At 55.7% G+C, this 27,918-nt stretch overlaps 1 protein-coding gene across 8 annotated transcripts in view; it reads right to left on the reverse strand.

The window, feature by feature from the left end:
- ERICH1 (glutamate rich 1) overlaps positions 1-27,692 on the reverse strand; it is a 46,906-nt gene extending 19,214 nt beyond the window's left edge. For 4 of the 8 annotated variants that reach the window (XR_005985081.1, XR_005985080.1, XM_041737561.1 and 1 more), the window contains exons 1-3: positions 27,583-27,692; positions 13,984-14,142; positions 1,410-1,562 (exon numbers count right to left, since the gene is read on the reverse strand). Coding sequence is in view for 3 of the 8 variants with exons in the window: in XM_041737561.1 (XP_041593495.1) it covers positions 1,410-1,562; positions 13,984-14,142; positions 27,583-27,604 (334 nt within the window). In the remaining 5 variants the exon portion in view is untranslated. Of the gene's footprint in view, positions 1-1,409; positions 1,563-13,983; positions 14,143-27,582 lie in introns of those variants that run through there. The other 4 variants (XM_041737562.1, XM_041737563.1, XM_041737564.1 and 1 more) reach the window with 4 other exon arrangements.
- Between the last annotated feature and the right edge of the window lie 226 nt (positions 27,693-27,918).

Below are 27,918 nucleotides of genomic sequence, written 5' to 3' on the forward strand. Positions count from 1 at the left end.
TCAGGTCACCCGAATTCCACGGAAACCTCACCTCACCACGGAAACGCCCTCACCTCAACGTCCCTGCCCTCACCTTTGCTATCAGGGCCCAGCTCCCCTGCCCTCACTCTCTGCTCTCAGGACCCAGCTCCCATGCCCTCACCTTTGCTGTCAGGGTCCCACTCCCCTGCCCTCACCCTCCGCCCAGCTGCACCCCCACCTCTGTAACTCCTGGGCAGACACCACTCCAGCTCCATGGCCTGCAGGGCCAACTCACGCTCTGGTACTGGGACCCCTGGCAGAGGTCCTGGCCGGCCTCACCAGCAGAGCAGCATGGGGTGAGCAGAATGGACTGTGTCCACCTCATGGGAATGAATCGCACGTGCTTTTTTTTTTTTTTTTTTCGCACGTGCTTTTTACCAAATATACTAAGTACATGTGAGGTATGTTCAGCAAAGTCACTGATTTTCCTAAGAACATACTTACATTTCCTCACTTTTTTAAAAAAGATTTTATTTGTTTATTCATGAGACAGAGGCAGGGACACAGGCAGAGGGAGAAGCACGCTCCTGCGGGGAGGCTGATGTGGGGACTCCATCCCAGGACCCCAGTGTCGCAACCTGAGCCGAAGGCAGATGCTCTACCCCTGAGCCACCCGGGTGCCCCTATACTTATATTTTCTAATTAAATAATCTATTCACCTGATAATGATTTTCCGACAATTTTCAACAGGGCTTGAAAAGGCACCTTGATTATTCCTTAGCAACCCCATTTTTGGTTTTATGGTTTCTGATCCTTTTGTTAGGGACTCGGGTGGATAATGTACAGGGAAACCACATTTTCTTGATATTAAAATTAATTAAGGCTTTTAGTATAGCTTCTTAGTTTATACCTTTTAAAAAATCATCTAGGTAAAATTTTCATTTGGCAATTCCAGATTCCTCTCTAATTTGCCTTAACGCGATACCAGCACATGCACCAAAGCAGGGGCATCACTCCATCCACAGGACATTCAACCACAAAAGCAAAATAGTCATTCAGTTCTTCCATAAAAAAGATGCTAAATAAATTATTTCCAATGTTACAAAATTGATATACAATCTCAGAAACCCTGAAAAAACTGGAAAATCAAGAAAAAAAGTTCTATGTGCACGGAAACAAGTACCATTAACATTGCGATGTATTTAACAGGGAAGGCCAGACCTTCCCTGGCCTACCAGCGATTGCGGCCGCGGCTCCGTGCCAGCTGAATGTCTGCCCACCCTGAGTCTGTTTGCCCCTTGTTACCAGTTCCCTATCGTCCTTTCCAGTGACTGCGAGACACAGAGCAGTGCACCGTGTGGCCGCACAGCGGCGTGCTCCCCTGACCCTCTCCCTGTGGGCGCTCCAGGGCGTCAGAACAAGTAGGACACCGTGCAATCATGCCTCACCTGAGACCTGGCACGCTCCTCCCACGTCATCGCTGCCGGAGGTGTCCTCGGAGGCCGGGCTGCCCTGCGGCTCTGGCGGAGCTGGGATGTACCCCTCGGGAGGCAGGCTCGCCGTGTAGAACCGCCTTCGAGGTGAGACCTTGGTGTCCGCATCTGCAGGAGACAGGAGGACTGTGAGCATGGCACACTGTGGCCAGAGGTGCAGTCACCAGTCCGCCCCCACGCGACAGGATGGCACATCCCCGACTCTGCTCCCCAGGCTGCACCTCCAGGGCCATACACAGGAATAAAGTCTAAGCGGATTAAAGACCTCGGTGTGACACCTGAGGCCATAAAACTAGAAAGAGCACAAGCATGTGCTCATGCTTGTGACACTGGTCTCAGCAATCAATGTCTTTCTGGATCTATCTTCTCAGGAAAACAAAGAAAACAGAATCGTATTTCCATTGAAACTATGGCAGGTGGACAAGGGAACCGCCCAGACAATGATGAGACAGTCTAAGGAAGGGGAGATAACCCCGATGACCTACCCATCTTCTTAATCATATTTCCACTGAAAATACGGCAAAGCAATCTTGTGACAAATGCAAGTGGATATCCCCATTCATCTTTCGCAGAAAAATTGACATTTTAAAAACAACAGAACAAGGTTTGAAAGAAATCACTAATACGTATGACAGAATGTGGCTTTCAGACATTTCAATGCAAAAACTCGAAACACTCTCAAAATCTTCCACCATCAATGTATTTCACTTTCTTGAAGCTACAATGAAGAACTCAGCTCCTAGGCTACTTTACTTCACAGTCCATGATTCCCATCAATCTGGCGGGATCAGGGGCAGCTTCCAAGCAGACCGCCCTGGCCACACATCAACTTCCATCCTTTCCACACAATATTTCTGGAAGCTTCTAGATGTTCAAGTGAGCCAGTTCCGGTGGAGGTCACAGTACGTGCTGGGCTGTCCACCGCACCACGCAGGGCACCAGACACCGTGACAGCAGGCAGCTCATCTCCCGCCAGGCAGGGAGCGGGTCCATGCGGGGCCCGCGGCCACACAGCCACACAGCAGGCTGGGAGGGAAGGCGGGGAGCGCAGGACACGGGAGCAGCTGGCGGGAGGAGAGGTCCAGGCCCCAGCCCACGGGAGCTCACCGGGACTGTGTCCAGGGCCCAAGGGGCAGTGCAGACGCTCGCAGCCAGAGGAGGACAACGCGGCTGGGAGCGGAGCGCGGGTGCCCGGGCATCCTTCCGCGCCTTGCCTGTCCCCTTGGCCTGTCCCCCACGGAGAGGTCCTCCACGGAGCCCACCGCTCGTCATCCCTGCTCCCGATGATGCTCACAGCAGCCGCGCAAGCCGACTTTAACAAAACCACCGTAAGCGCATGGGCCCTTCCGACGTTCAGGCAGACACTGTCACTGATGGGGGAGGTGGGGAGGCTGCTCATGGCGCCACCATTCACAGCTCCTTCCTTCCGCGACACACGCCGCGTGTTCACCGAACCCACTTCCACGGCCTGCTGACCGACGTTGGACTTTCAGCTCTGACCTTGTCACGGTCCTGGCCTCTGCTCCGGAGGCAGCTCTGCCTTCCTGCCTTTTGGAGAACGAATGAAACTCGGCACAGACGCCCAGACACCTGGAGCCCTGCGGCCCGCCCTGCCAGTCCCGGAGGTGACCCCCGTGTCCCTGCTCTGGGGAAGCCCGGTGCTGAGTCGGGGCTCCTCCTCTGCCCTTTGTCTTTCCAGATGCAACATTCAGCACCTTCTTTTTCTACAAATTGTCCACTCACCCCAAGCACCTCAAAAGCTCAGTAATTTTTAAAAAATGTAAAGTCTTTTTTCTTAAAAAAGATTTTACATTTTTAGAGCAGTTTTAGGTTCAGAGCAAACTGAGGAAAAGGTACAGAGATTTTCCCCACCCCCTGCCCCAGCCTCCCGAGATGGGTGCTTCCGTCAGAGGGTACGTGTGTTACGCTGAAAGGTCCCCCACCGACACATCCTCATCACCAGAGCCCACGGCCTTCATTGGGTCACAGCGTGTCACACGCTCTGTGGTCTGCACATGTGTGTGATGACCTGCACCCACCAGGACAGGGCCACTAAGAGCCGTCCCACTGCCCTAAGTACCCTCTGTGCTCACCTGCTCGTCCCCCGTCCTCAGCCCTTGGCAGCCCCTCACCTCATTACTGTGCCCATGTCTGCCTTTTCCAGAAGCTCATGATTCCAGAGTGGGAATCGTGCAGTGCGTAGACTTCTCGGAGAGGCTTCTCTCACTTACTGGTCTGCACTTGTGCCTCTTCCACATTTTCTTGGGGCTTCCTGACTCCTGTCTTTTTTACACTGAACACCACCCCTGGATGGTGACCTCTGGATGGACCAGAGGTCACGGATCCATCGCCCGCCCCAGGGCATCTTGGTGGCTTCCAGGGTTGGCAGTCAGGAATAAAGCTGCTGGACGCACCTGCTGTGGGTTTCATACAGACAACAGCTGCGTCATTCTTGGGGGTTGGAGGGTGAAGGGGGTCAGGCCACTCCATGCACAATCTCTGCTATCTTGGCCCCCTGGCCCCCACTCTTGCACCTCACACAAGAGTTCTCTCCTCGCTGTGGAAGTCTCGGGGCCACCACGATTCCATACAACTCAGCACGCTTTCCCGTTAAGAGGGAAGGAGAACACACCAGCCAGGTGAATGGAACTTCCTCTGAGAAGGGGTCCGACCCAGGATGTGCTGGTGGTTGGTCCGTGTACGGAGAGGACACGGGGACAAGCTGCAGGCTTCCACATTTACTGAGATGGGGGAGAGGGCACCTGGCAGGCAGCTGCGTAGACAGGGCTGTGTGAGCCGCAGAGGCTGAGCCCGGAGTCTGGGAAGTGGCCCAGATGGAGAAGTCAGCCTGGGAGCCTGACCTGCCCACACACAGAAGCTGTGGGACTGGGGGAAATCATCTGGGCTGCAGACAAGAGCGAAGTCAGAGTGACTGCAGGGCCCTCCAGTACCCAGAGGTGGTGCAGTCCCTTTGATGTGCAGAGTGGAGTCAACATGGGAGGGAGGAGGAGCTTAATCCGGGTCCTGAAGGGCTGTGCTATGTGCCATTTGTCCCAGGGTGTATGGGCACCCGGTCTGCTGAATCCTCAACGACCACGTGGCATGTGTACTTTGAAAATGCTGTCGAGAGCGGCACCTCCTGCTCATGTGATTGCAGGCCCTCACCTGGGTCCCGTGCCTGGGGTTCGAGCTCCCAACCTGACAGACTGCGTCCTGTAGTCCTAAATGTCGGCTCAGAAGCTCCGGGCAATAGACACAGTTACCAGGAAGGAGGCCACTCTCAGGAAAAACACAAAGTATCTCCTGCCTGCCTGGGGTAAGTGGCAAAACGCTGTGAAGACGCAGGGCTGGTTGGACAGGGGACACCACGCACCCATTCCCGTCCTGCCAGCGAATCTTCTCGAACCTCGACATTTCAAGAGGTTGGATCTACGTTGTAGAGGAAAACATGCCCCCACATGCACTCACCAGGCACCGACACTACACACACGCAGCCTGCACCGCATGGGCTGGCACCTGCCCCACATTGTGAGCTCACCCACACACCCACAGCGTGCACACCCATGCAACCCACTCTGAGTGCACGCACACGCTCCACACACCCACTGCCAAGTGCACCCATGCATCCCACACACCCCCACACTGCAGCGCACCCACGTGCCCCGCACCCCCACGCACTGCAAGCACACCCACGCACTCCACACTGAGAGCGCACCCACATGCCCTGCACACCCACACACCTGGCACACCTACACACTGCATGTGTACCCATGAACCCTGCACACCCACGTGCCCTGTATACCCAGTGTGTGCACCCACGCACCCCACACCCACACCCCCACACTGCAAGCACACCCATGCACTTCACGGACCCTGCAGACTCACAGCAAGTGCACCCATGCGTCCCACACACCCCCACACAGCAGCGCACCCATGCGCCCGCACACCCACACACCCCACACTGAGCACGCATCCATGCGTCCGGCGCACCCCCACTCGTGTGCGCACAAACCACATCCTACGACCCCCACAATCAGTCTTGTTACCCAGCGTCCAAGCTGCAATGTCGCGGCAGCTACTTCACGTGCAATGAAAAGTCTCGCTGCCTCGTCACTGGACGGTGCTTAGCTCTGGATAACACCTGCCAGGGAGGTGGGTCTGGGGGCTACTCTTTGTTCTGATGGTGAGCAGTTAGCCCGTCTGCCACATCCTGTCCCAAAAGCCGTCCCCCACCCTGTGCTTCCAGCTCCGGGTCCCGGCTTGGCCGCATCACCTTGGACATGCATCAGCAGGGCAGTCAGCTTTCAGAGGCACTTCCTTCTTCACGACGGTATTAACACAAATATCTGAGTGCTGAACGTGGTGGGTTTTTAAGACAAACAGTGAACTCCTGCCACTCCCCTGAGCATGATGTACATGCACCTTCCACCCGTGGGCCCATCCTCGCCATCACGGGCCTGGTGAAATGTCCTGTCAGAGGCTTCCGCAAAGCAGCACTTTCTCAATGATATTTTTTGTGCACCCCTTGACAATCTGATCGAAATAAACACGGAGGAGCAAGGGGCCGAGAAAAGCTGAGAAAACTCTGAAGAAGAACAGCTGAATGCATTTTCCCCCTGGGTATTAATGCGCATCATAAGCCAGAGTAATTAAGTCAGCTTGGGCCAAGGGAGCTGCAGGAGCCAGAAACCCACTGGGGACGCTCTCTCCTGCGAACAAGGCCGAGGCGAACCTGCCGGAGGTGAGGTGAGACCACCTCCCCGGCACCTGACACTGCACGGGGTACCTACCCCGGAGAGCTCTCTCTTAGGAGGCAGAGGGTACCTACTACTAAGGTAGGAAAGACTTCTTTATTTGCCAACATACAGAATAACACCCAGTGCTCATCCCCGTCAAGTGCCCCCCTCAGTGCCCCTCACCCAGGCACCCCCACCCCCCGCCCTCCTCCCCTTCCACCACCCCTAGTTCGTTTCCCAGAGTTAGGAAAAGACTTCTTGAGCCACAAACAAACACCATGAAACACAAGCTTAAAGATAGTAACTTCCACACAGCAGAACACATTGTTGTTTTTAAGACTGCAGACAATCCATGTAGAGAAGGTACTTGGAACATATAGAGTTGGTCAAGAGCTTAGATTTGGAATACAAAAAGAACTGAAATCTGAGGATACATAACCCAAAACCCGAGAAAAATACCCCCCAATATGGCCTACAGAGGAGTGTATGCTGTGCAGCGTCCGTCACTAGTAATCAATGGTGCATATTAAATTGAGATGCAGGTGCCCTGCATGTGATTAGCTGGCCCTTGAACAACATGGGTTTGAACGGCTGCGGTCCATGGATACGCAGATTTTGATAAGTACAGTATATATCGTAAATATATTTTCTCTTCCTCATGATTTTTTCTTAAAAAAATTCTTTTTATTTGAGAGAGCAAGCGAGTGAGCGAGAGAGGACACAAGTGGGGGGAAGGCAGAGGGAGAAAGAGACTCCCTCACGGAGCAGGGAGCCCCACCCAGGGCTCGACCCCAGGACAAAGGCGCCTTTCACCGACTGAGCCCTCCAGGCGCCCCCTGCTTATAATTCTCTCCTCTCTAGCTGACTTGGCAGCGGGAGTGCCGTGTACAGCGCAGACAGCGTGCGAACTGTTTGTGTGGTTGCTGAGGCTTCCGTCAACAGCGACCAGCAGCGGGTACGTTCTGGGGAGTCACAGGTTACAGATGGATTTCTGACTGCCCAGAGGTCAGCACCCCAAGTCCCGGCTCAGTCAGGGGTCACGGTGCTACCGACTCAGTGGGACCTGGAGAAACAGGAACTGGCATGTGGGTCACCGGATGCATGTACAGCTACCTCTCTGGGATGTGCCCTGTGCAAAGGAGAGGCCACTGCTGACCCCACACACGTCCACTCATAGAAAGAACCAGGAGAAAAGCCAGAAGAACATACAGCGTACTTCCAGCCAAGACGGAATCACAGGCAGTGTGCGCCATCCATCCTGGGGGGGCCGCAGACAGGCCAACACAGTGAAACGGGGCAGGGCAAGCTTGAGGGCCAGGGGGCTGGCACCTGACAGGTGGTGTTCTCCCGAGGTGAGGAGGGGACAGAGGTCCAGGGAGGCAGGCTGTGAGGCCAGGGATCTGAGGGCACCCCTGAGGGTTCTGCTGAGCCTGGTGTGGATACCCCAGTGAGGGGCTCCCAGGAGGGAGAGGGCTTCATATCTCCACACCAGGCAAGGCGCTCAGTGGAGGGTGCCTGGCGGCCAGCGACCTCAGGGAAGGGCCAGGCCACTTCCGGGCAGCATCCCTGCATCCAGAGAGAGCTGGGAGGGTGAGCAGGAGCATGGGGGAGGCGGCCCCTCCGGTGAGCACCGCTGGGTGAGGGACAGCAGCTTCCGGGGCCAGGTGGACTTCTCCTGGCCACTCGTACCTGCTGGCTGGGATGTAAGAACACGCAAGCGGCCCCATGGAGGTCAAACAAGCCCACAGGAGAGGAGACGGCCTGGCACCAACAGGTCCTCTGGGCTGGGGTGCAAAGTCAGATGGTCTCATACGTGAACTTGAAGCCCTCCAAGGAGTAGTTCCTGAACATTCTCCATGTGATGAGAATCACAATTGCAGAGATCCAGGGAGCTGCACAAACCTGAAGCCCTGACAGGCAAAGTCAGACTGCTGGGGACCACCAGCAGGGGGTGTGTTCTGGAACAGCCCCCCACAGCGCACGATGGCAGCTAACGTGGACAGCAGTGAGATCAGTAACAGTCTCACAGACCTCCAAGCACAACACCTGTATAGGGTAGAGCACACACTCCACAGAACCAAGTGGGAAGGGAATGGAAGGGGGGTTTCTGACTTCTAGGGAGGCGGCAGGGAAACAGCCTGGAGGCGTTTGAGGGCTTCGCTTCCACTGTGTCATCTTGCTCCTCCATCCCTCCTGAGATACAACGGAAATACTGTGCAACTTCAATGTATACAGTGTATGGATCTGACACACATGTCGCCAAACCATCGCCACGGGGCTGCCTGACGGCTCCCTCCCCGCAGGTAATGACCACTTCGGCCGCAGTGAGGACGTTTTGGATCTGGTCTCAGGAATGGTCTGAACAGCAGAGCCCGCAGCTCGCCTCCCTGAGAACCGGCGGTCGTGTCTGTGACCGGCGTGCCCCACATCACCCCGGGCACCCTCCGTCCGTCCCCTGTGAATGCCGTGTCTTCAGCATCCACCCAGAAGTGGGATCACGCCGTGCGGGGACTTCTCTGCCTGACCCACCTCGCTCGGCATAATGCCCTGGGGTCCGCGTGCTGTATTCCTCAGGCAACAGCAGTGGCAGAAGGTTAAGAGTTCAAAGACCTGAGTGCAGTGAGATTTTATTAGAAAATACTCACATCTGAATGGGAAACTGCACTTTTTACCAAAAAGAGCTTTGCAACTCTTTGCCCATTTTCATGGGCAACTCCAGGCCTTCATAGATGTTTCTGCACAGACCGCTCTTGACAGACCCCTGCAAGTCCAGATGAATGGCACAAACCTACCTGACCGCCATCCATCCACCCACCTGCCCAGGGTGTGCACTTGCTCCCGCACACATACTCCCTAAAATGATGCATTTAAACTGCCTGCCTCATATACACACATTTTAGAGGTGCCGTATCAAGGACCTGCCTGTGCTGTGTGTGTGACATCCCTCTTTATGTGGAGCACACAATGAGGGGCACCTGCATCTGCTGAACTAGCACTGGCTCATTATCCTTTTCTCCTCTGGGGGTCCAACTCCCCTACAAGTCTGTCCTGAAATAATAATTACACCATATCACACTTCTCAAACTGTATTCTTTAAAAAATTTCAATGATGCTAAATGTAAATATTTTTCTAAGCTATTACAACTGATGGAAGGCAATGGATCAAAGTAACAGTTACTGCTTTTGATGATTTCCCAACACAGAGGCAAGTCCTTTTGGCAACGATTTTTCCTGCTGAGAGGGAAGGAGTGTGGAAGGACGCATGTCCCTGCTAAAACCAGACAGGGCTTTGTTGGAATGCTATCACTATTTTGCATTTTTACAGAGGTAGCTGGTCAGAAAGTTTGAACACAAAAATAGGTAGATGACAGTGGCTTTTTAAAAATAGCAGTATTACCGGATTCACTAAATTTTTTCTAAATCATATGCCAAAAATCACAGAGAAATCCATTATCAAACAAATTTACTTTTAATGATCTTTTGGCTGACAACTCAATTATTTCCCTCAGTTTTGCTAAAAGCAAAGGAATGTCAAATATCTGACTTGCAAAGAGATGTGTTACCCGTCCTTAGAATAATTCACTCTCTTTCCAGGAGACCAGTATTCCCAGTCACCCTTGGTGGGTACACCGAAGTGGTGTCTACCCCCACTGGGCCCTCCTTTACAAACAGGAGAAGAGCGGCTGAGTCAAGACGTCCCACAGGGCACCTGGGCAGTTCCTCAGAGCAGCGATCACGGAGCTCAGACCCTGAGCACAGGGGCAGATTCCACTCACGCAGCCCACGACCTGCTCATCTGCCTCAGAGGCCAGAAACGCAGGACTCCATAGAGGCCTCCGTGGCCCCTGCCCTCCCTGAACCTCACCTGGAGGAGGGTGGACAGAGCAGTGCCATCCTGGAAGCTAGGAGCAGACCCGAGGGTGTCCAGGAGGCTGAGCCTGAAATCACAGCAGGGCCCATCACACAGAGTGTGGCTCCAGAGCTGGAGCCCCTGGCAAGCGGCTGCTGGCTGAGCATGCAGGCAGGAGGGCTAGCCCTGGGTGTGTGGGGAGACCGAGTCAGAGAGGGGCCACCTGCCAATGAGTGGAGTCCTCTGACTCCCCCAAAGGCTGAGACAGCAGAACAGAATGAGAAGTAAGCACAGAATGTGACAATAAAGTTGAGAAACTGCCCAGAAAGCAGACCAAGATGATGAAGACAGAGAAATAAGAGGAGAGGAAATGAGGTGATCTCTCAGGAGCCCCAAAGCCCAGTAATAGGGATTCCAGGGCAGCATGAGCAGGGACACGGTGCTGTACCTGTGTTTCCAGCCTATCTGCCATGGGCCACCCAGTGCAGTGGACAGAAACAGATCCTTACTGTAAAACGTCTGTGCTCTGTCTCTGTTAGAGTGGTCCGGGGGGGGGGTGGTGGTGGTGGTGGTGGTGGTGGTGGTGGTGGTGGTGACGACAATGGGCTATCTCCAAAGGGAAGGAGGATCAGAGTGGCATCGACACCAGAGCTCTTTCATGTAAAAGAAAAAAAAAAAGGCACTGAACACCGTAGATTAAGAGGGAGTGTCATCTTGTCAAATAGCATGTGCGCAAAGCCCCCTGCGGACATCCTGTGCAGAGGGAAAGCTTGGGTCCTCCCCCCAAGACCACAAGGACACCAGCATTTCCACCCTTGCTACTTCCCCTCAATGGTACACTGACCTTCCAGGAAGTAAAAAAGGAAAAAAGAAAGAAAGAAAAGGCATTCAGATTGAATGGGAAGAAGTAAACATCTGCAGCCACAGGCGACATGGTCTTGTGTAATGGCACATGCGTGCGCACACAGAACTGTCACAGCAGCGCATTCGGCAACACTGTAGGATACAAGACTAGGACAGAGAAATCTGAATTCCTGTATTTAGGAAATAATTGCTGAATCCAGGGTCAGAGGACTCATGTGCCTATCCACACACCAGTGATGAGCATTCCAAAAAGAAACCAAAGAGAGTAATTCCACTTAACGACAGTATTAAAAAGAATAAAATACTTCAAAATAAACCTTTTTTTAAGTGTAAAATTTATAGTAAAATCTACAAAATATTGTTGAAAGAAACTAAAGATGGAATTGCAAGGTACCCTGATAACTAAAATAGTCTTGAAAAAGAACAACGTTGTAAGACTCTTGCCTCCTCACTTCCACGCTTACTATCAAGGTGTAACTAATACCGTGTGATCCTGGCACAGGACAGACAAACAGACCAACAGACTAGAACTGAAAGCCCGGAAATAAACCCAGAAGTGCACAGTCAACTTATTTCTAACAGGGGTGACAGGGTGATTCAGCGGGAAATGCAATCTCCTCCGTGAACACTGTGGGGCCAAGGTTGGAGCTGAACCCCTGCCTCACACCACACACTGTTTAGCCTATTGGCGTCGACTTAAATGTCAGAGGTAAAACTGTAAAATTCCCAGAAAACCTGGATGTAAAATCTGGGACCTTAGATTTGATGATGGTTTGTTTGTTTGTTTGTTTTAAGATTTTAATTATTTATTCATGAGAGACACCGAGAGAGAGGCAGAGACACAGGCAGAAGGAGAAGCAGGCTCCATGCAGGGAGCCCGACACGGGACTTGATCCCAGGACCCCAGGGTCACGCCCTGGGCCAAAGGCAGGCGCCCAACTGCTGAGCCACCCAGGCTTTCCTTGACGATGGTTTCTTAATGATGACACCCAAACCACAGGCAACAGAAGAAAAACTAGATATACTGGACGCGATCAATCTTGAAAGCTTTTGTGCTTCCAGACGCATCAAGGAAGTAGAGAGACAACCCATGATGGAAGAAAGTATCTGCAGGTCACATATGTATGTGATCGGGTCTAACCTCCAGAGATGCTCGCTCACATTTCTCTGCACACACACAGGAGAAGATGCTCCACATGCTCAGTCGTCAGGAAAATGAAAACCAGGGCTACAATGAGGTACAGCCGCACACCCTCCAGGACCGCGCCAACAAGAAAACAGAGTAGCACATGCGGGAAGGTGTGGGGGGCTGGAGCCCCCGAGCCACTGCAGGAATGTCATGGGGGGTGGCCCCTCAGAACTACCATGGGGCCCAGGAGGCGCACTCCCCGAAGTGAGAACACATGTCCACACACTTGCACGTGCATTCTCTCGGGTTACAGCCGAAGAGGAGAAACCCGCCAAACGTCCATCCATTGAGCAATGAATACACAAACAAGCTCCATGCATCCAATGGAGTGGTATTGGGCGGTAGGGAGGAAGGGGGTCCAGATACGACGTGCAGGGCCCAGGTGAGGGCAGCCACTCACAAAGGCCACGTAGCGTAGGTGTCCACATGTGGGCTGTGCAGAAGACGCAAACCCCCAGGACAGCAGGTAGGGACGGGGATGGGAGTGGCTGCCCACGGGCACCGGGTTGTTTCTGGAATGATAACTATATTCTGGAATTAGTGGTGCTGTTTGCACAGTGTTGTGAATATACTAAAAATAACTGCTTTGAAAGGGCTAAAACAGTAAACTTGAGGGTAAGCGAATTTTATCGAAAAAAAAAAAAATAAGGGGCGTCTGGGTAGCTTAGTTGGTGAAGCGTCCGACTCCTGATTTCAGCTCAGGTCATGATCTCAGGGTCGTGGGATTGAGCCCCTGTGTGGGGTTACGTGCTCGCTCGGGAGTCTGCTTGGGATTCTCTTTCCCCCTCTGCCCCGCAAGCTCGCTGTTCTCTCTCAGAAAACAAGTTGCTGTACATTATATGGATTTTTCACACAAAAGCACAGAAGTTAGGTTCGTTCACCAGCATCTGTGAAATAACCAAACGGACAGAGAAAGCCATCCTCTGTTCCCTGCCTCATGGGACACAGCCCCTGGTCCCACTGGTCCTCGCCACTCCACCACGCCATGCCTACCCTTGTAACTCCTCACAGGTACTAAGAATTCCCTGCTCCAAGCCAGGGCCACGCAGGGACTCAGAACCAGCGTCTACACGGCCTGGCATTCAGGGACATGCCTGCTGTGACAACCTGGGCCACAGGCATTCGAGGGCCAGTGTGGGTCTGAGAACTGCGCATGTGGGACAAAGCCCCCAAAGAAAGCGAGCGGTGGCTGCCTGGTGCGCCCCGGCTCTGGCGAGGGGTGGTCGCTGTGTCCTGACCCTGCATCGGGAGGACAGCAGGGGAAAGGCCAGCGCCCAGGAATAGTGGCGTGGGAACAAAGTCCAGAGCAGACTCACGCCAGAAGAGCCAGAAACAAGCCCAAGGACGGGACTCAGGCATTGCCCATATGTGTCCTACGCTCGCTGGTGCCCCAACCCTGCAGAGTGGCCCCTTGCCAGCGGGAGACCCCATGCTGCCGGGGAGCCAGCTAATGAGGCTTCCACGGCCACCACCCTCCTGTCTGAGGAGCTTGGGCAGACCTCTGCCAAACACCAGTGCGTTAGGGACCAAAGTAGGACAGTTGTCAGGAGCCTGTGCTGTGTGGACAGAGCCAAGGCAGGGCCAGCGGCTGGGCCAGGGTGGCCACGGCATGGGAAGCCGAGGCCGGCAGGGTCAACGGTGGTCTCCGGGGCCAGAGAGCGGCGTGCTGGTGAACCCAAGCACCCAGCAGAGTCCTGAGCTGGTCTGGGACAGAGGCTGCACTGCTGCCTTCTCTGCCCCCTGAGCACCCTGGGCTGGAGCACAGGTCAGGGACCCCTACCCTGCCAGTTGTGAGAGCCAGGGAGCTTGGCACCCACCGCGGCCAGGCCAGAGCCGCCTGCTCCGGGGCAATGTGACGGTTGCCAGAAATCTGTCGCTGACCCCCCACACCTGCAAGCCCGTCACCTGGCACCGTGGGGACACTGCTGCCTGTGACCTCCGCAGCGGCCGCTCGCTCGGCTGGTTGCTCCGAAGCTGCAGTCACGGGTCCACTCTTCTCTTGGCCACAGGGACTAGGGAAAAGCCTCTTCAGCACTTTTTCCACAAACACTACAATCAAGTGACAAAGAAAGAGGAATTCTTCTTAGTAGTTCATTTAAATCACAAATGGATTTTATATAAAATAAAGACGTAGCCTGATATTTACCATCAGAGAGAAAAGGGGATGTATGTGACAACAACCTAGCATTGTCCCCCCAAGAGCCCCCAGGACCGTCCCTCGGAGGACCCCCAGCACCACCTTTCACAGGTCCCTGTACTTTCTATCAGGGGCCCCCCAGCTTGGTCCATGAGAGGACCCCCTCCCCACAGGAGCAGCAGCCTGGGATGCCCACAGGTGTGGACACAGGGGACAGGAGCCAGGCTGGGTTGAGCGGGCGGCAGGCCTGGGTTGTGGTGAATATGAACCCGGTGTGTACTCAAGGGGGCTGCTGCATCCACCACGACTGCACACGCTCACGGCTGTAGCTAGGAAGCGACCCGCGTCTTCATGCTCATGCACGTTTTTCACTGGGTTTAGGTTAGGGGGCATTCTGCTCTAACTGGAAGGAAAGCCGTCATAATGGATAAATATTTGTCCTGAAGTGTGGATAAGGAACAGGCATAAACCTCAAAGCAGCGTCCTGGAAAAGGTGAGGGGAAAGGTTAATAAAATGAGTTTGTTTTAACCTTGGTAAATTTAGACACAACGAAACAGGAGAGAGCTGCCCTGGGGTCAGGACGCTGGGCGCCAGCGCGCGGGGACGCTGCCAGGCAGCCGCCACAGGAGGGCCTCCCACTGACCTGCTCCAGTTGGAAAAACACAGCTCGGGTTTAAAGATCCGCAAGGGCCCCCTCCTCCGTGGAGACCCGAGAGAATCGTGGGAACCCACCGGCCCGGGCCGGCTCCCGGGCAGGGCGCTCCCCTGCGCCAAGCAAGCTGGCCCTGCTAATGACGCTGGCGTCGAGGACCGCACGTCCTAGCAGTGAGAGATTCCCCAGGCGCTTTGACTTTGCTGAACATTCTACAAAATCTGTGGGAGCGCGGGACCCGACGCAAAGTGCACTTCCGAGACGATCTGCCCAGGCGCAGCGTTCCCAAAGCCTTCTGCACGGCGGGGTCACAGGCACGTGCCTTGGCGCGTCACCCAAACAGGACTGCGGGGACAAACAGCCTGTTCTGCACGATGCTCACAAGAAACGCCCCGTGGTCGTCAGCAGGTACAGAGGGAAGGCGCAGGCTTTCGGCTGCGGATGGCAGCGGGCTCCCCCCTAGGGAGGCCCCTGCACGAAGGGGGGCTGACCCGGCACCTCCCACCGCCACAGCGGACGGAAATGCCCCGGCCACAGTGGCACCGACACAGACGTGACTGTGCCCACCGCGCCTGGCCGTCCACGCGCTCCCGCCCCACCTGCGAGCACTTTCTGCGGCACCTCTCTTCCTTACACGCTTCCCAACACAGACACACGCGTCCTGGTGCCCGACACACGCTGCACCTGGTATCTTAAGCACGCAGCACGGAGCTCCCCTCTCCGACCCTGCACCTGTGCCCCGCGGCCCGTGGCCACTTCCCGACACCACGAGCTGCTCCAGGAGCCGGGGTCACAGGCAGGGCCTGGGGCGCAGGGAGCTCACCGGTACAACGGTCCTGCCACAGACGCGTTTGGTCGCACGTGCACGGTACTGCATCCGTCCAGGACGCCACGGCTGCACACCTGGCACGCACAGCAACCACAGAGTTACTGCAAACAACCTCCCAACAACGTAAGAATGCAGGAAAGCAGGCTGTATGTGCAGGATTTGAAAACAAAAGCAGATACAAACCTAAAAGTTCTGTAAGTTTACATCCTAAGCTGTTCTGTGAGGGGAAGAGTGGGGGAGGGCAGGTTCAAAGAGATCAAGAGGATCTGTTCAGGTTACTTTTTAATAAACGGCAAAGGTGATTCTCCTAATCTTAAAATTTAAAACTGAACACTGTAGTCCAAAAACTGAGAAAGAGAAACTTCCAGCATCCTAAGCTGAGCTGGGTTAAGAATCTTATAACTCCAGGGGCCACCGTGATTTTTGTCCTACAGCAACAGATGTTAAAACCTCGCAAGCAAAAACCCACCCTTTCCTGTGGAACCACAGGCTTCTCCAGGACAACCCTGGTGTCCAGCTACTTGGTGGCAGCATGCTTGTGCTCTGGCAGCGGGAAGGTTGGAGAGATTTGTTCCCACCCCGACTCCTGGTCATGACATCATCACGGGGAACAAGTGCCTGATGTACAATTCCTGACACTTGTTCAGGCTGCCTTGGACACCAGACACTGGCAAATACTGGTTTTACCTTGTATTATCCGTGATCCACAGCTGGCTCACAAACTGCACCATCTCCAGGCATGAGAAGAGGTGATCTAAGACGTGTCACAACGTGCATCTCAGTATCAAGGGGGAGTTTTTTCTCTTCAAGGAGAATTTAACTTTTATTTATTTATTTACTCTTATTTATTTATTTATTTACTTACTTACTTATAACAAGGAGAATTTTAACTAGTAAATCTTAACCCAATCCGAACATCCAGGTATCTCAGAATGAAACCATTTGCTAAGCATGATGACGGAATGCTTTCAATTGCCACAACTTAAGACATAACGTCTTTTTAAAAATATTATGTTAAAAAAAAAAACAAACGCTTTAAAGAGCAGTGTGTAACAAAGTAACTTTCTGGCAACTACTATTGCTGGAAGACATGGTGACAGTGACACACTTCGCTCTACCCCAGGCTTGGAGACTCAGTGGTGGAGGTTAACGTCAGGAGTCAGATGCTGTGGGGGACTGGAAGGAACAGCTGCGCCCCAAGACCAGCAGACATCCCGAGCATCTGTTCCTGCCCACCGCACGACGGCACACGGCAGTGCCTGGTGTCCAGGGACACCGTGGCGCATGGAGCAGTCATCTGGAGTTTCCTATTACTAAAAGAGCTCAGGGTTTATTTAAACAGAAATAGTCGGCTAGCTTAGGCCTGAAAACACGTCTCAGAGCCACTTGAACTCTCACTGCTACTTGGAGCCTCCAGCTATGAATAAAACACGTACCCTCTGAACTGCTGGATGATTTCCCACAGATAGGGACTTAATTCTGTAAACAAAGCATGTCTACCAACTGGCCAGATCTCTATAGTGATTCATGCTAAAAAAAAAAGCAGAACATAGAAGAAGGTACCAGTATTTTTTTCAGGATACTGGTACATAGTAAATCATCATTTTTATTTATTTTTTAATTTTTAAAGAAGATTTTATTTATTTATTCATGAGAGACATGGTGGGGGCGGGGGCAGAGACACAGGTGAAGGGAGAAGCAGGCTCCATGCAGGGAGCCCGACGTGGGACTTGATCCAGGGTCTCCAGGATCAGGCCCTGGGCTGAAGGCGGTGCTTAACCGCTGAGCCACCCGGGCTGCCCATAAAGCATTATTTTTTAAAAGCATCTGTCACTTCTGGTTTGTTGAAGTTGTGTGTTTACTCACTACAAACATTAACTCTTTTTCAGCGTAATTACTGGTTTTAAAATCTAACATCTGAGTATACAAAAGGGAAGAGTGTGTTCCTTTTTTAACAAAGGTGTAAACGGCTGCATTTCAAGGAAATCGCTCTCCTGTGTGCTGTGCCTCAAGAGCAGAGCCTGAGGACACCTGTGGCAGGTGAGCTGGCTCCCGCTAGGGAATGGGTTGCACGTCAGCTGTGCTTCCTGGCCGGCAGGCTCCCAAAGGGAGCAAAAAGCAGTGTGTTCCATTCGAACAGACTCGTATGAGAAAAGAAATGGAAATAGGAACTTTTTCTTGTGTAATACCCCATCCTGAGAAAAGCAAAGAAGATTACAAATATGTGGTACAGAAAACGCACCCCATAATATCAAGGAGTGAGCTCACTCTGGTCGCAAAGTAGCACATACTCTCTCAATATTTGCGTACACGGCACACTTCACTTCAAATGGGGGTAAAGCTACGTTCTACTAGACACACGTTGTACATCGGGAGAGCCTGGGATGGTTGAGAGCAGAAATGATGTTTCCTCATTTGTGATTCTCCAGACAAGTATATCAAAACCCCCGTTAGCATCCCTACAGGCCAGTGTGTCTGGAAAAGCCCGACTCGGAGAGGACAAACAAAATATGTGTAGAGCTCATCTGAGGACACGAGGAAAGAAGCCAGCTCCAACGCCAGAGTTTCAAGGCTGGATGTTATGGGGAAGGGATGGACCACATACTCCTGGGAATCACACAAAAGTAGAAGGGACCCCAAACAGTGACGCTAACCTTTAAAAGTTTTGAGAGGAAAACATAGAACGAATAGGTTTACGGCGCACCTTTATAGAATTTCCAGTGGACACACTGACAAGTGGGAAGTGATGACATAGAATCGAGAGTCACCAGGCTTTTTGAAACCATATTTAAATGAAAAACTGCTGTCGGAAACCAGACTAGAAAAGGACACGGATAGAAGCTTAGTGGCTTAGCGATCGTGCCCCGTCCTCACCAAAGCCTGGTGCAAGGGGCACACCCTCCAGGGCACACCAGCCACAGACACGCACGCACACTCACGGTGTTAGCAACAACAAATCCTGGGTCGCGTCACCCCCGCTTCCATCCTGGCTCGGTGTACCAGGGTGCAACAGACACTCGAAGCTGAAATTTGTCAGGGTTACTGTATTTCTTGGAACTAGATAGTTTGAGTTTTATCTTTTCAAGAAAGACTATATTTAAATGCCTGTTGAGTACCTGCCAGCCTATCCACAGCTTTCTCAACAATATTCAATGTTTTATTTTTTCCATTTTATCCCAATAATGAGGCTAGGTATTTAACCATTGTCTATAATCTAGGAATAAATTCATAATAGTACTATGTCACTTCACAAGAAAGGAAAGTTCAGGATAATATGCTAATTTAATGAATGAGTTTCTTAATGAGCTTCATAATAGAATCATAAATGAAAGAATAATTAGCTAAGATTTAAGCAAGAGTTGGCAAGCTTTCTGAAGTACTAATTAAAAGGGAAACAGTGCTCAAAATAAAACCACAAATGGCACTCAAAGGGGAGATAATCAGAACATACACCGTGACCAGTCTGATGTGCTCGTCCCATCTAAGGATTAGATTTACTGAATATTCTTTTTTCTCCCAAAACTTCACTTAAAAAAAAAAAATTCCCAACTTTGTCCTAAATTTTTCCTTGTAGAGTGTCTAACATGACTTACTGCACCAGCCGTCAGCAGGTCTGTCCCAGCGGGGACATGGCAGGGATGCAGGGCCGGGTGGCTCCCGGCCTCACCGAGCATGCTAAGGGAGCAGCACGGCCCCACGAGGCTCACGTGCCCCTCGGACACTGGCTTTCATGTCCTGGGCACACACAGGATGCTTTCCTGCCTACGCCAAAAGTTTCATTTTTCCCAATTTCATGAATGTTGGCTTTTTCATCTACTAGATCTTAAATTCCACCCAAAGCACACATGGCGAGGCTGGCAGCCGGTCACTAGCACCAGCAGTTAGGTTAACCACCTGCTTTGGGAGGGCTGCAGGGGTGGGGAGAGCAACACAGACTGGGAGGTGCCAACGACTCAGGGTCCTTAAACCCACCTCCACTTAGGGATGGGGCCTGCTGCTGTGTCTTCAGGGTGGGCACCTGGTGTCCAGGTGATAGAACTCACTCTGTCCACATGCCCCACCCGGACTTACATCTGATCCACAAGACAGCAGTCTGCAACCACCCACATGTCACTGGACTTACAAGGTCAGTCCCCATGTTTCAGGAGGAACTTCTGTTCCCCAGGGCTGCTGCCTTACTCCCGGCTGTCCCCACCTACCGGTGAAACCCCAACCACAGGCTGGCTGGCCCTCCTGCTGCTGGCCCTGCCCCTTCCCATAATTACCCTGTCCACTCTCAGATCTGTCCCTTACGGGAGCAAACACCAGCCCCGCTATGCTGGAAACCTCTGGTAGCTCACAATTCCTACCCCAACGCAGCTGCTTCTGGGTAGCCAGGGCCCAGGATTCGTGGTCTGTACAGAGCCATCTGTTTGTCTCTTACCCAAGTCATTCATTTCAGGAAATGCCTGCTGAGCACAGGAAGCCTGCCTGGTAGCAGAATTCAGACAGGAATCTGATCTGATGCCCCAGAGGGCAGCCGTGTGTGAGAGGGCACATACCTTCACGGGGGCTGACAGGCTGGGGTAGGGGTGCTGATCCAGCCCTGCTGGCTCTGCCCTGAGGACTCACATGAATAAGTAAAGCCGGGCCGGGCTATCTCTACCGAGGAAGCTTCACAGGCCCAAGGATGAAGCTGCGCCCCCACAGCCACGAGGCACACAGCTCAGCAGACGAACAGAGGTCTCTTTCCAGTACAGGTGCATCCCAACCAGAGCCTGTGGTTCTGAGGCTCCAGAGGGGGCTGATGGCAGAGTGTGTAAGTCTGAGGGTGTGATGGGAGACGATGCACGCACAGACATGCAGACACACATGTGCATGCACACACAGAGATACATACAGACATGCACATGCACACATGAACAGACACGCATGCATGTGCACATACTTGTGCACACATGAACAGAGATGCACATGCATGCAGACACACGTGCACATACGAACAGACACATATGCATGCACATATGTATGTGCATGCACATACACACATGGATACACACCTGCACGCACAGACACACAGACACCCTATCCCAGCCCCACTGCTCCAGGGTCGCTGTCATTAGCACCTGAACCACACATAGCCCCACAGTGAGGGGTGGGTTATGCTGAACACAGAGGCAAGGACACAGGGAAGGGGATGAGGCCAGCTGGAACTGAGACCACTCACAGTGCAGGCTGCACCCAGCCAGGGTCCCTGGAGGACAAGGACCTTGTGGCTCCAGTGGTTCAGCTGGCCACATACTCCCAGCTCCCAGGAGAGGCTCATCCCCTGAAGGTCAGGCAGGGCAGGAGCAAGGTCTCATTAAGAAGCAATGGGACTCTGTGCACTACACACATTCCCCCACCTGGCCATCTGCCTCATGGGCCTGGCAGGCAGGTGTAGGTGGAGATAGGTCAGGGCTGGATGTGGTATCCTGGGGAACATGCAAGTGTGCAGAGGTGGGAGGCCAGGGCCACAGACACTCACTCACTTAATCCTGATCATGTGAGAGGAGGAGATGACCGTTTCATCGTGATGAGAGATCTTAGGGTCAACAAGTGGCTGGCCCGCGGTGGGGGTGCCAGATGAGAAAGAGGTGCACTGCTGGGGCACGGGCACTCTGCCATGCTCTTGACTTGAACCTGTTCATTCTACGCTTTCCACCCAGTGCTCATCTCATCGGCACAGGAGCAGGGAGTGAGGGCCAGGGGCGTCTACAGTGCAGACGGCGGACCAGAGGCGAGCGTGTCCCTCCTGGCCGGGGACGGAGCCCACGCTCTCAGCAGGCTGGCCTGCCTGCAGTTAGGTATCCTCTGTTTTGGAAGCCAGCTGGAGCATGCCTCCCGGGAGAGGCATTCCGGAGCGTGCAGAGCATCCCATAGCAGGGGCTGGGAAGCAGGGAGGATGAGGTACTCCAGCCTCTGAGGAGGCAGAGGAGGCATTGTGGGACAAGCTACCAGACTCCCCTTACGCGCTCCAGCAAAACCACACCCAAGGAGAAGTAGGGCGGGCAGCATTCCTCAAAATGGATGGGTTACTTCAAGAAGTACTGTGCTCCCACTACAGGAGAATAGGCCTGGGCAGGCGGCCTGGGGAGGCGCCTGGGAGGAAGGTGGCTGGACACTATACCTGGGAACTCATGTGAAGACTTAACTGTGCAGCTACTGAGGCCAGCAGCCTGTGAGAAGGGGACCAGACCCTCCTGCAGCCTGCCTCTTCCCTGGGAATGCCCCTCCCCAAAGAGCTGGCCCTGGGGCCGACCCAGGCCACCTGGCCATCCTTCTCCTTCCGGATGCTGTCCTGCTGCTGCAGGCTCTCCCCACCTCTGCTCCCGTGAGCATGAGCACAGCCAGTCCCCACCTGAGTCAGCACTCCAGTAAGCGCTGGATATTGGCCCACCTCCCCCAGAGGGAAGGAAGCCACTTCCCCACCACTTAGGACATGGGGGCCTTCCTGTGAGTTGCTTCAGTCCTGGAGGGCTGTTCACTTCATTGCCTGCCTGCTAACTCACAGGCTTGTCCAGGAGACATCTGCTAGTACCGTTCATACATTTCTCCACATTAAATACAGCACATTAAAAAAAAATTTTTGCTTCTTAGTCAAGTAGTATTGCTGCAAAGGCAAAATATCCTCCCCATGAATCCTACAAATTGTCTCAGAGGAGATGGATGCATCAGAAAGATACAGGACTAGGGGGAGCTCTCTGCTCCCAGGGAAGCCGGCTGCTGTCCAGCTTCAGACGGGATGCCAGCCTGCCCTTGTCATGCTTACTCGGTCTGTGCCAGAGCGGAGTATCTTCTTCCTGGGATGTGGCTCAGCCACAGCAGTGACTGTAGCCTGAAGGGATAGCCTGGAACCTGCCTAGCTAGAGCCAAAGCGTCCAAGTCCCTGCTGTGTTCCCAGGGCATGAAGATGTCACACACGCTCAGCAGACTCCGTGACCGTTTGCTGTGGGAGCGAGTGTTAAGTGCGAGTTCTGCACGCGACCCGGTGTCTTTGAAGGGGCACTGGGCGGCAAGAGAGCAGAGCTGTGAGGGCAAGTCTGCACCAGCCACGGCCCTCTCCGCCGCACGGTTCCCAAACCATGGGCTTCAATAAGGTACGAATGTTCAGACTTTTCCAACTGCAATCTCCAGTAAGTGTTTCTGGAAGCAGAATGTTGTCCCAGAGACGTGCTCTTCAGTGATCTTGTTAAAAAGACTCACAAAACTAGTATTTTGCTTCCCACTTAAATTTTACACTTCCAAGGCTTTCTAATCCATCCTTCTGACTGCAGTGTCTTAAAACCTCACTCTGACAATTTTATCACCTATCCCCCAGGGGAAGGAGAGCTTTTTTAGAGAAGGCTCCTAAATGAGTAAAACAATGCAGGGTTTCATCCATCTTAATTTGGTGAGCAGAGAAAGCTTTTTACAAGTTCACTAGGTGCACTAAGATGACCCCGACATCTTGCAGGGGGAAGAGCACTCAGTGTGAGGCTTAGAAGGGTCATGGCAACGTGTGGGATGTGCACTACAGGAAGGGCCCCGGTGTGACGGAGAAGAAACACTGGGGGCTTGACAGCCATCCCACAGAGCCTTCACTCCTTTTGGCGTGTGTGCGTGTGTGTAAAAGCAGTGGTGTGAGCACTCATTAAGATGTTTTAATGTTCATTTTGGAGACTAACATCTGACTGGTTAGAAATTAAGCCATTTTAACCTATGATGATCTGTGTTTAAAGCTCACTAAGTGAAGTCAAGACTCAGTGGGATGAGAGCAAGAGGGAGGCACCCACAGTGCTTTCCTATAAAGGAAGCCACAGAGATGGGGACTCTATTTACTGATTCCATACTCTGCCTGGTTGAGAAATTAGTTACTTTTTCATATTTTATGCAAGTGCTTATTAACTAAAATGGATATTTGACTTCTCATTTCAAAGGGCAAAACCACAATCATCCATTTTAAAAGAAAGAAAAAAGAAAACCACAGCCTGAACTAATCCAAATAACATAAGAAATGTATCAAAACCTTCGCTTTTACCTGAAACCATAAAACTCCTAGAAGACAACACAGGGAAAGAGCTTCTCGATATGGGTCCTGGTGATGATTTTTGGACAGGACACCTAAAGCATAAGGAAGAAAAGTAGAAATCCACAATTGGGACACATCAAGCCACAGGCTTCCACACAGCAGACAAACCCATCAACAGGACGAGGAAGCCTGGGGACCGGGAGTAGACATCTGCCAGTCACACACCTAGAACGCGTTCACACCCAATATAGATGAAAAATGTACACAACTCAACAACAAAATACCAAGCTAATTAAAAAACGGGCAGAGGATCTGAATAGAAATTCTTTTAGAGAAGACATCCAGATGGCCAATAGACACATAAAAAGATGTTCAACACCACTAGTCACCAGGGAAATGCAAATCCAAACCACAGTGAGAAATAACCTCACACCTGTTAGAATGGCAATAATCAAAAAGGCAAAAAATGACAAATGTTGGCAAGGACGTGGAGAAAGGAGAGCCCTTTTACACTGTAGGTGGGAATGCAAGCTGGTGCAGCCACTCTGGAGAACAGTGTGGAGGGTCCTCAAGAAGTTGAACATAGAGCTTCTCTACAACCCAGCAACTGCACTTTTGAATATTTATTCAGAGGAAATGAAATCAGGAGCTCAAAGAGGTATCTGCACCCTCATGTTCACTGGTGCACTATTACAGTAGCTAAGGCATGGAACAGCCTAGGGGTCCTCCAGGATGGATGAATGAAGATGTTGTAGTGTATATACACAACGGTATACTGAACCATTAAGAAAGGTGATCTTGCCATTTGCAACCACATAGGTGGACCTTGAGAGCCTCATGCTAGATGAAATACGTCAAACAAAGACAAATACAATATGACCCCACTTATATGTGGCATCTAAAAACCCCTGGATGCGTGGATACGGAAAATAGAGGAGGACAGCGCCCTGGGTCCCGGGGGGCAGGGGGAGGACAGCGCCCTGGGTCCCGGGGGGCAGGGGGAGGACAGCGCCCTGGGGCCCGGGGGGTGGGGGGAGGACAGCGCCCTGGGTCCCGGGGGGCAGGGGGAGGACAGCGCCCTGGGGCCCGGGGGGGGGGGGGAGGACAGCGCCCTGGGTCTCGGGGGGAGGGGAGGGGGAAGGACAGCGCCCTGGGTCCCGGGGGGCGGGGGGGAGGACAGCGCCCTGGGTCCTGGGGGAGAGGGGGGAGGACAGCGCCCTGGGTCCCGGGGGGTGGGGGGTAGGACAGCGCCCTGGGTCCCGGGGGGCAGGGGGAGGACAGCGCCCTGGGTCCTGGGGGGGCAGGGGGAGGACAGCGCCCTGGGTCCCGGGGGGGGGGGGAGGGGCAGCGCCCTGGGTCCTGGGGGACAGGGGGGAGGACAGCGCCCTGGGTCCCGGGGGGTGGGGGGTAGGACAGCGCCCTGGGTCCTGGGGGGTGGGGGGTAGGACAGCGCCCTGGGTCCTGGGGGGTGGGGGTAGGACAGCGCCCTGGGTCCTGGGGGGTGGGGGGTAGGACAGCGCCCTGGGGTCCCGGGGGGCAGGGGGAGGACAGCGCCCTGGGTCCTGGGGGGCAGGGGGGAGGACAGCGCCCTGGGTCCCGGGGGTGGGGGGAGGGGCAGCGCCTGGGTCCTGGGGACAGGGTGGGAGGGACAGCGCCTGGGTCCCCGGGGGGTGGGGGGTAGGACAGCGCCCTGGGTCCTGGGGGGTGGGGGTAGGACAGCGCCCTGGGGTCCTGGGGGTGGGGGGTAGGACAGCGCCCTGGGTCCCGGGGGGCAGGGGGGAGGACAGCGCCCTGGTCCCGGGGGGTGGGGGGTAGGACAGCGCCCTGGGTCCTGGGTGGTGGGGGGGTAGGACGGCGCCCTGGTCCGGGGGGGCAGGGGGGAGACCGCGCCCTGGGTCCCGGGGGGCTGGGGGAGGACAGCGCCCTGGTCCCGGGGGGGGTGGGGGGAGGCACAGCGCCCTGGGTCCTGGGGGGCAGGGGGGGAGGACAGCGCCCTGGGTCCCGGGGGGCAGGGGGGAGGGACAGCGCCCTGGGTCCTGGGGGCAGGGGGGAGGACAGCGCCCTGGGTCCCGGGGGTGGGGGGAGGACAGCGCCCTGGGTCCTGTGGGTGCTGGAGGCAGCGCCCTGGGAGGACAGCGCCCTGGGTCCTGGGGGGCAGGGGGGAGGACAGCGCCCTGGGTCCGGGGGGCAGGGGGGAAGGACAGCGCCCTGGGTCCTGGGGGGCAGGGGGAGGACAGCGCCCTGGGTCCCTGGGGGGCAGGGGGGAGGACAGCGCCCTGGGTTGGGGGGCAGGGGGGAGGACAGCGCCCTGGGTCCTGGGGGGCAGGGGGAGGACAGCGCCCTGGGTCCCTGGGGGGCAGGGGGGAGGACAGCGCCCTGGGTCCTGGGGGGCAGGGGGAGGACAGCGCCCTGGGTCCTGGGGGGCAGGGGGAGGACCAGCGCCCTGGGTCCTGGGGGGGCAGGGGGAGGACAGCGCCCCTGGGTCTGTGGGGGCAGGGGGAGGACAGCGCCCTGGTCCTGGGGGGCAGGGGGAGGACAGCGCCCTGGGTCCTGGGGGGCAGGGGGGAGGACAGCGCCCTGGGTCCCGGGGGTGGGGGGGGAGGCAGCGCCCTGGGTCCCGGGGGGGGCAGGGGGAGGACAGCGCCCTGGGTCCCGGGGGTGGGGGAGGGCAGCGCCCTGGGTCCTGGGGGCAGAGGGGGAGGACAGCGCCCTGGGTCCTGGGGGGCAGAGGGGGGAGGACAGCGCCCTGGGTCCTGGGGGCAAGGGGGAGGACAGCGCCCTGGGTCCTGGGGGGCAGGGGGGGAGGACAGCGCCCTGGGTCCAGGGGGGGCAGGGGGGAGGACAGCGCCCTGGGTCCTGGGGGGCAAGGGGGAGGGGACAGCGCCCTGGGTCCTGGGGGCAGGGGGGAGGACAGCGCCCTGGGTCCTGGGGGGGCAGGGGGGAGGACAGGCGCCCTGGGTCCCCGGGGGTGGGGGGGGAGGGCAGCGCCCTGGGTCCCGGGGGCAGGGGGAGGACAGCGCCCTGGGTCCTGGGGGGCAAGGGGGAGGACAGCGCCCTGGGTCCTGTGGGGGCAGGGGGGAGGACAGCGCCCTGGGTCCTGGGGGGTGGGGGTAGGACAGCGCCCTGGGTCCCGGGGGTGGGGGGAGGGCAGCGCCCTGGGTCCTGGCGGGGGGTGGGGGGAGGGCAGCGCCCAGGGGGGTCCTGGCCGGGGGGTGGGGGAGGACAGCGCCCTGGTCCGGGGCAGGGGGAGGCAGCGCCCTGGGTCCTGGGGGGCAGGGGGGAGGACAGCGCCCTGGGTCCGTGGGGTAGACAGCGCCCTGGTCCCGGGTGGGGAGGCAGCGCCCTGGTCCTGCCGGGGGGAGGGGGAGGGCAGCGCCCTGGTCCTCCGGGGGGGGAGGACAGCGCCCTGGGTCCGGGGGGCAGGGGGAGGCAGCGCCCTGGGTCCTGGGTGGGAGGGGGAGGGACAGCGCCCTGGGTCCTGGGGGCAGGGGGAGGACAGCGCCCGCCGCGGGGGGAGGACCCTGGCCAACAGCGCCTGCCGGGTCGGGGTGGGACAGCGCCTGGGTCCGGGGGCAGGGGGAGGACAGCGCCCGGCCCGAGCAGCGCCCTGGTCCGGGGGCAGGGGAGGACAGCGCCCGGTCCGGGGGAGGGGAGGACGCGCCCTCCGGGACCGGGTCCGGGGCAGCCTGGCCCGGGGGAGACGTCGGGGAGGGGGGAGCCCCCCCGTCCGGGAGGACGGTGGCCCAGGGGTCCCGGGTCCGGGCCGGGTCCGAGGGCAGGGCCTGGGGGCTCCGCCGCCCCGCCGCCCCGCCGCCCCGCCCGCAGGCCGCCCCCAGCGTACCGTGCCGCCGCAGCGCCGCCATGGCGATCCGGGCCCCCCGCTCTCTCCCCGCACGACCCGCTCCAGGGCCGGAGCAGCGCCGCCACGCTTCCGGATTCCGGTCCTGTAGGCCCGCCCACAACAGGGCGTGTCCAATCGGGATCCGGGGTCTTTCCCGCTGAATGCCAATCAACCGCCCCTCGGCTGTGGATTGGCTCGTACGGGGCTGTGGGCGTGGCCGATGGTGCTTCGCGCATGCTCAGAGGGAAGAGGAGGAGTCCTGAGTTAGGCTCCCTTAGAAGACGGGGGCGTGGGATCTCCAGCCTCCCGCGCACCTGTCAAGCCCTCACCTCCGCG

This window comes from Vulpes lagopus, chromosome 22, assembly GCF_018345385.1.
Source record: "Vulpes lagopus strain Blue_001 chromosome 22, ASM1834538v1, whole genome shotgun sequence".
NCBI lineage: Eukaryota > Metazoa > Chordata > Mammalia > Carnivora > Canidae > Vulpes > Vulpes lagopus.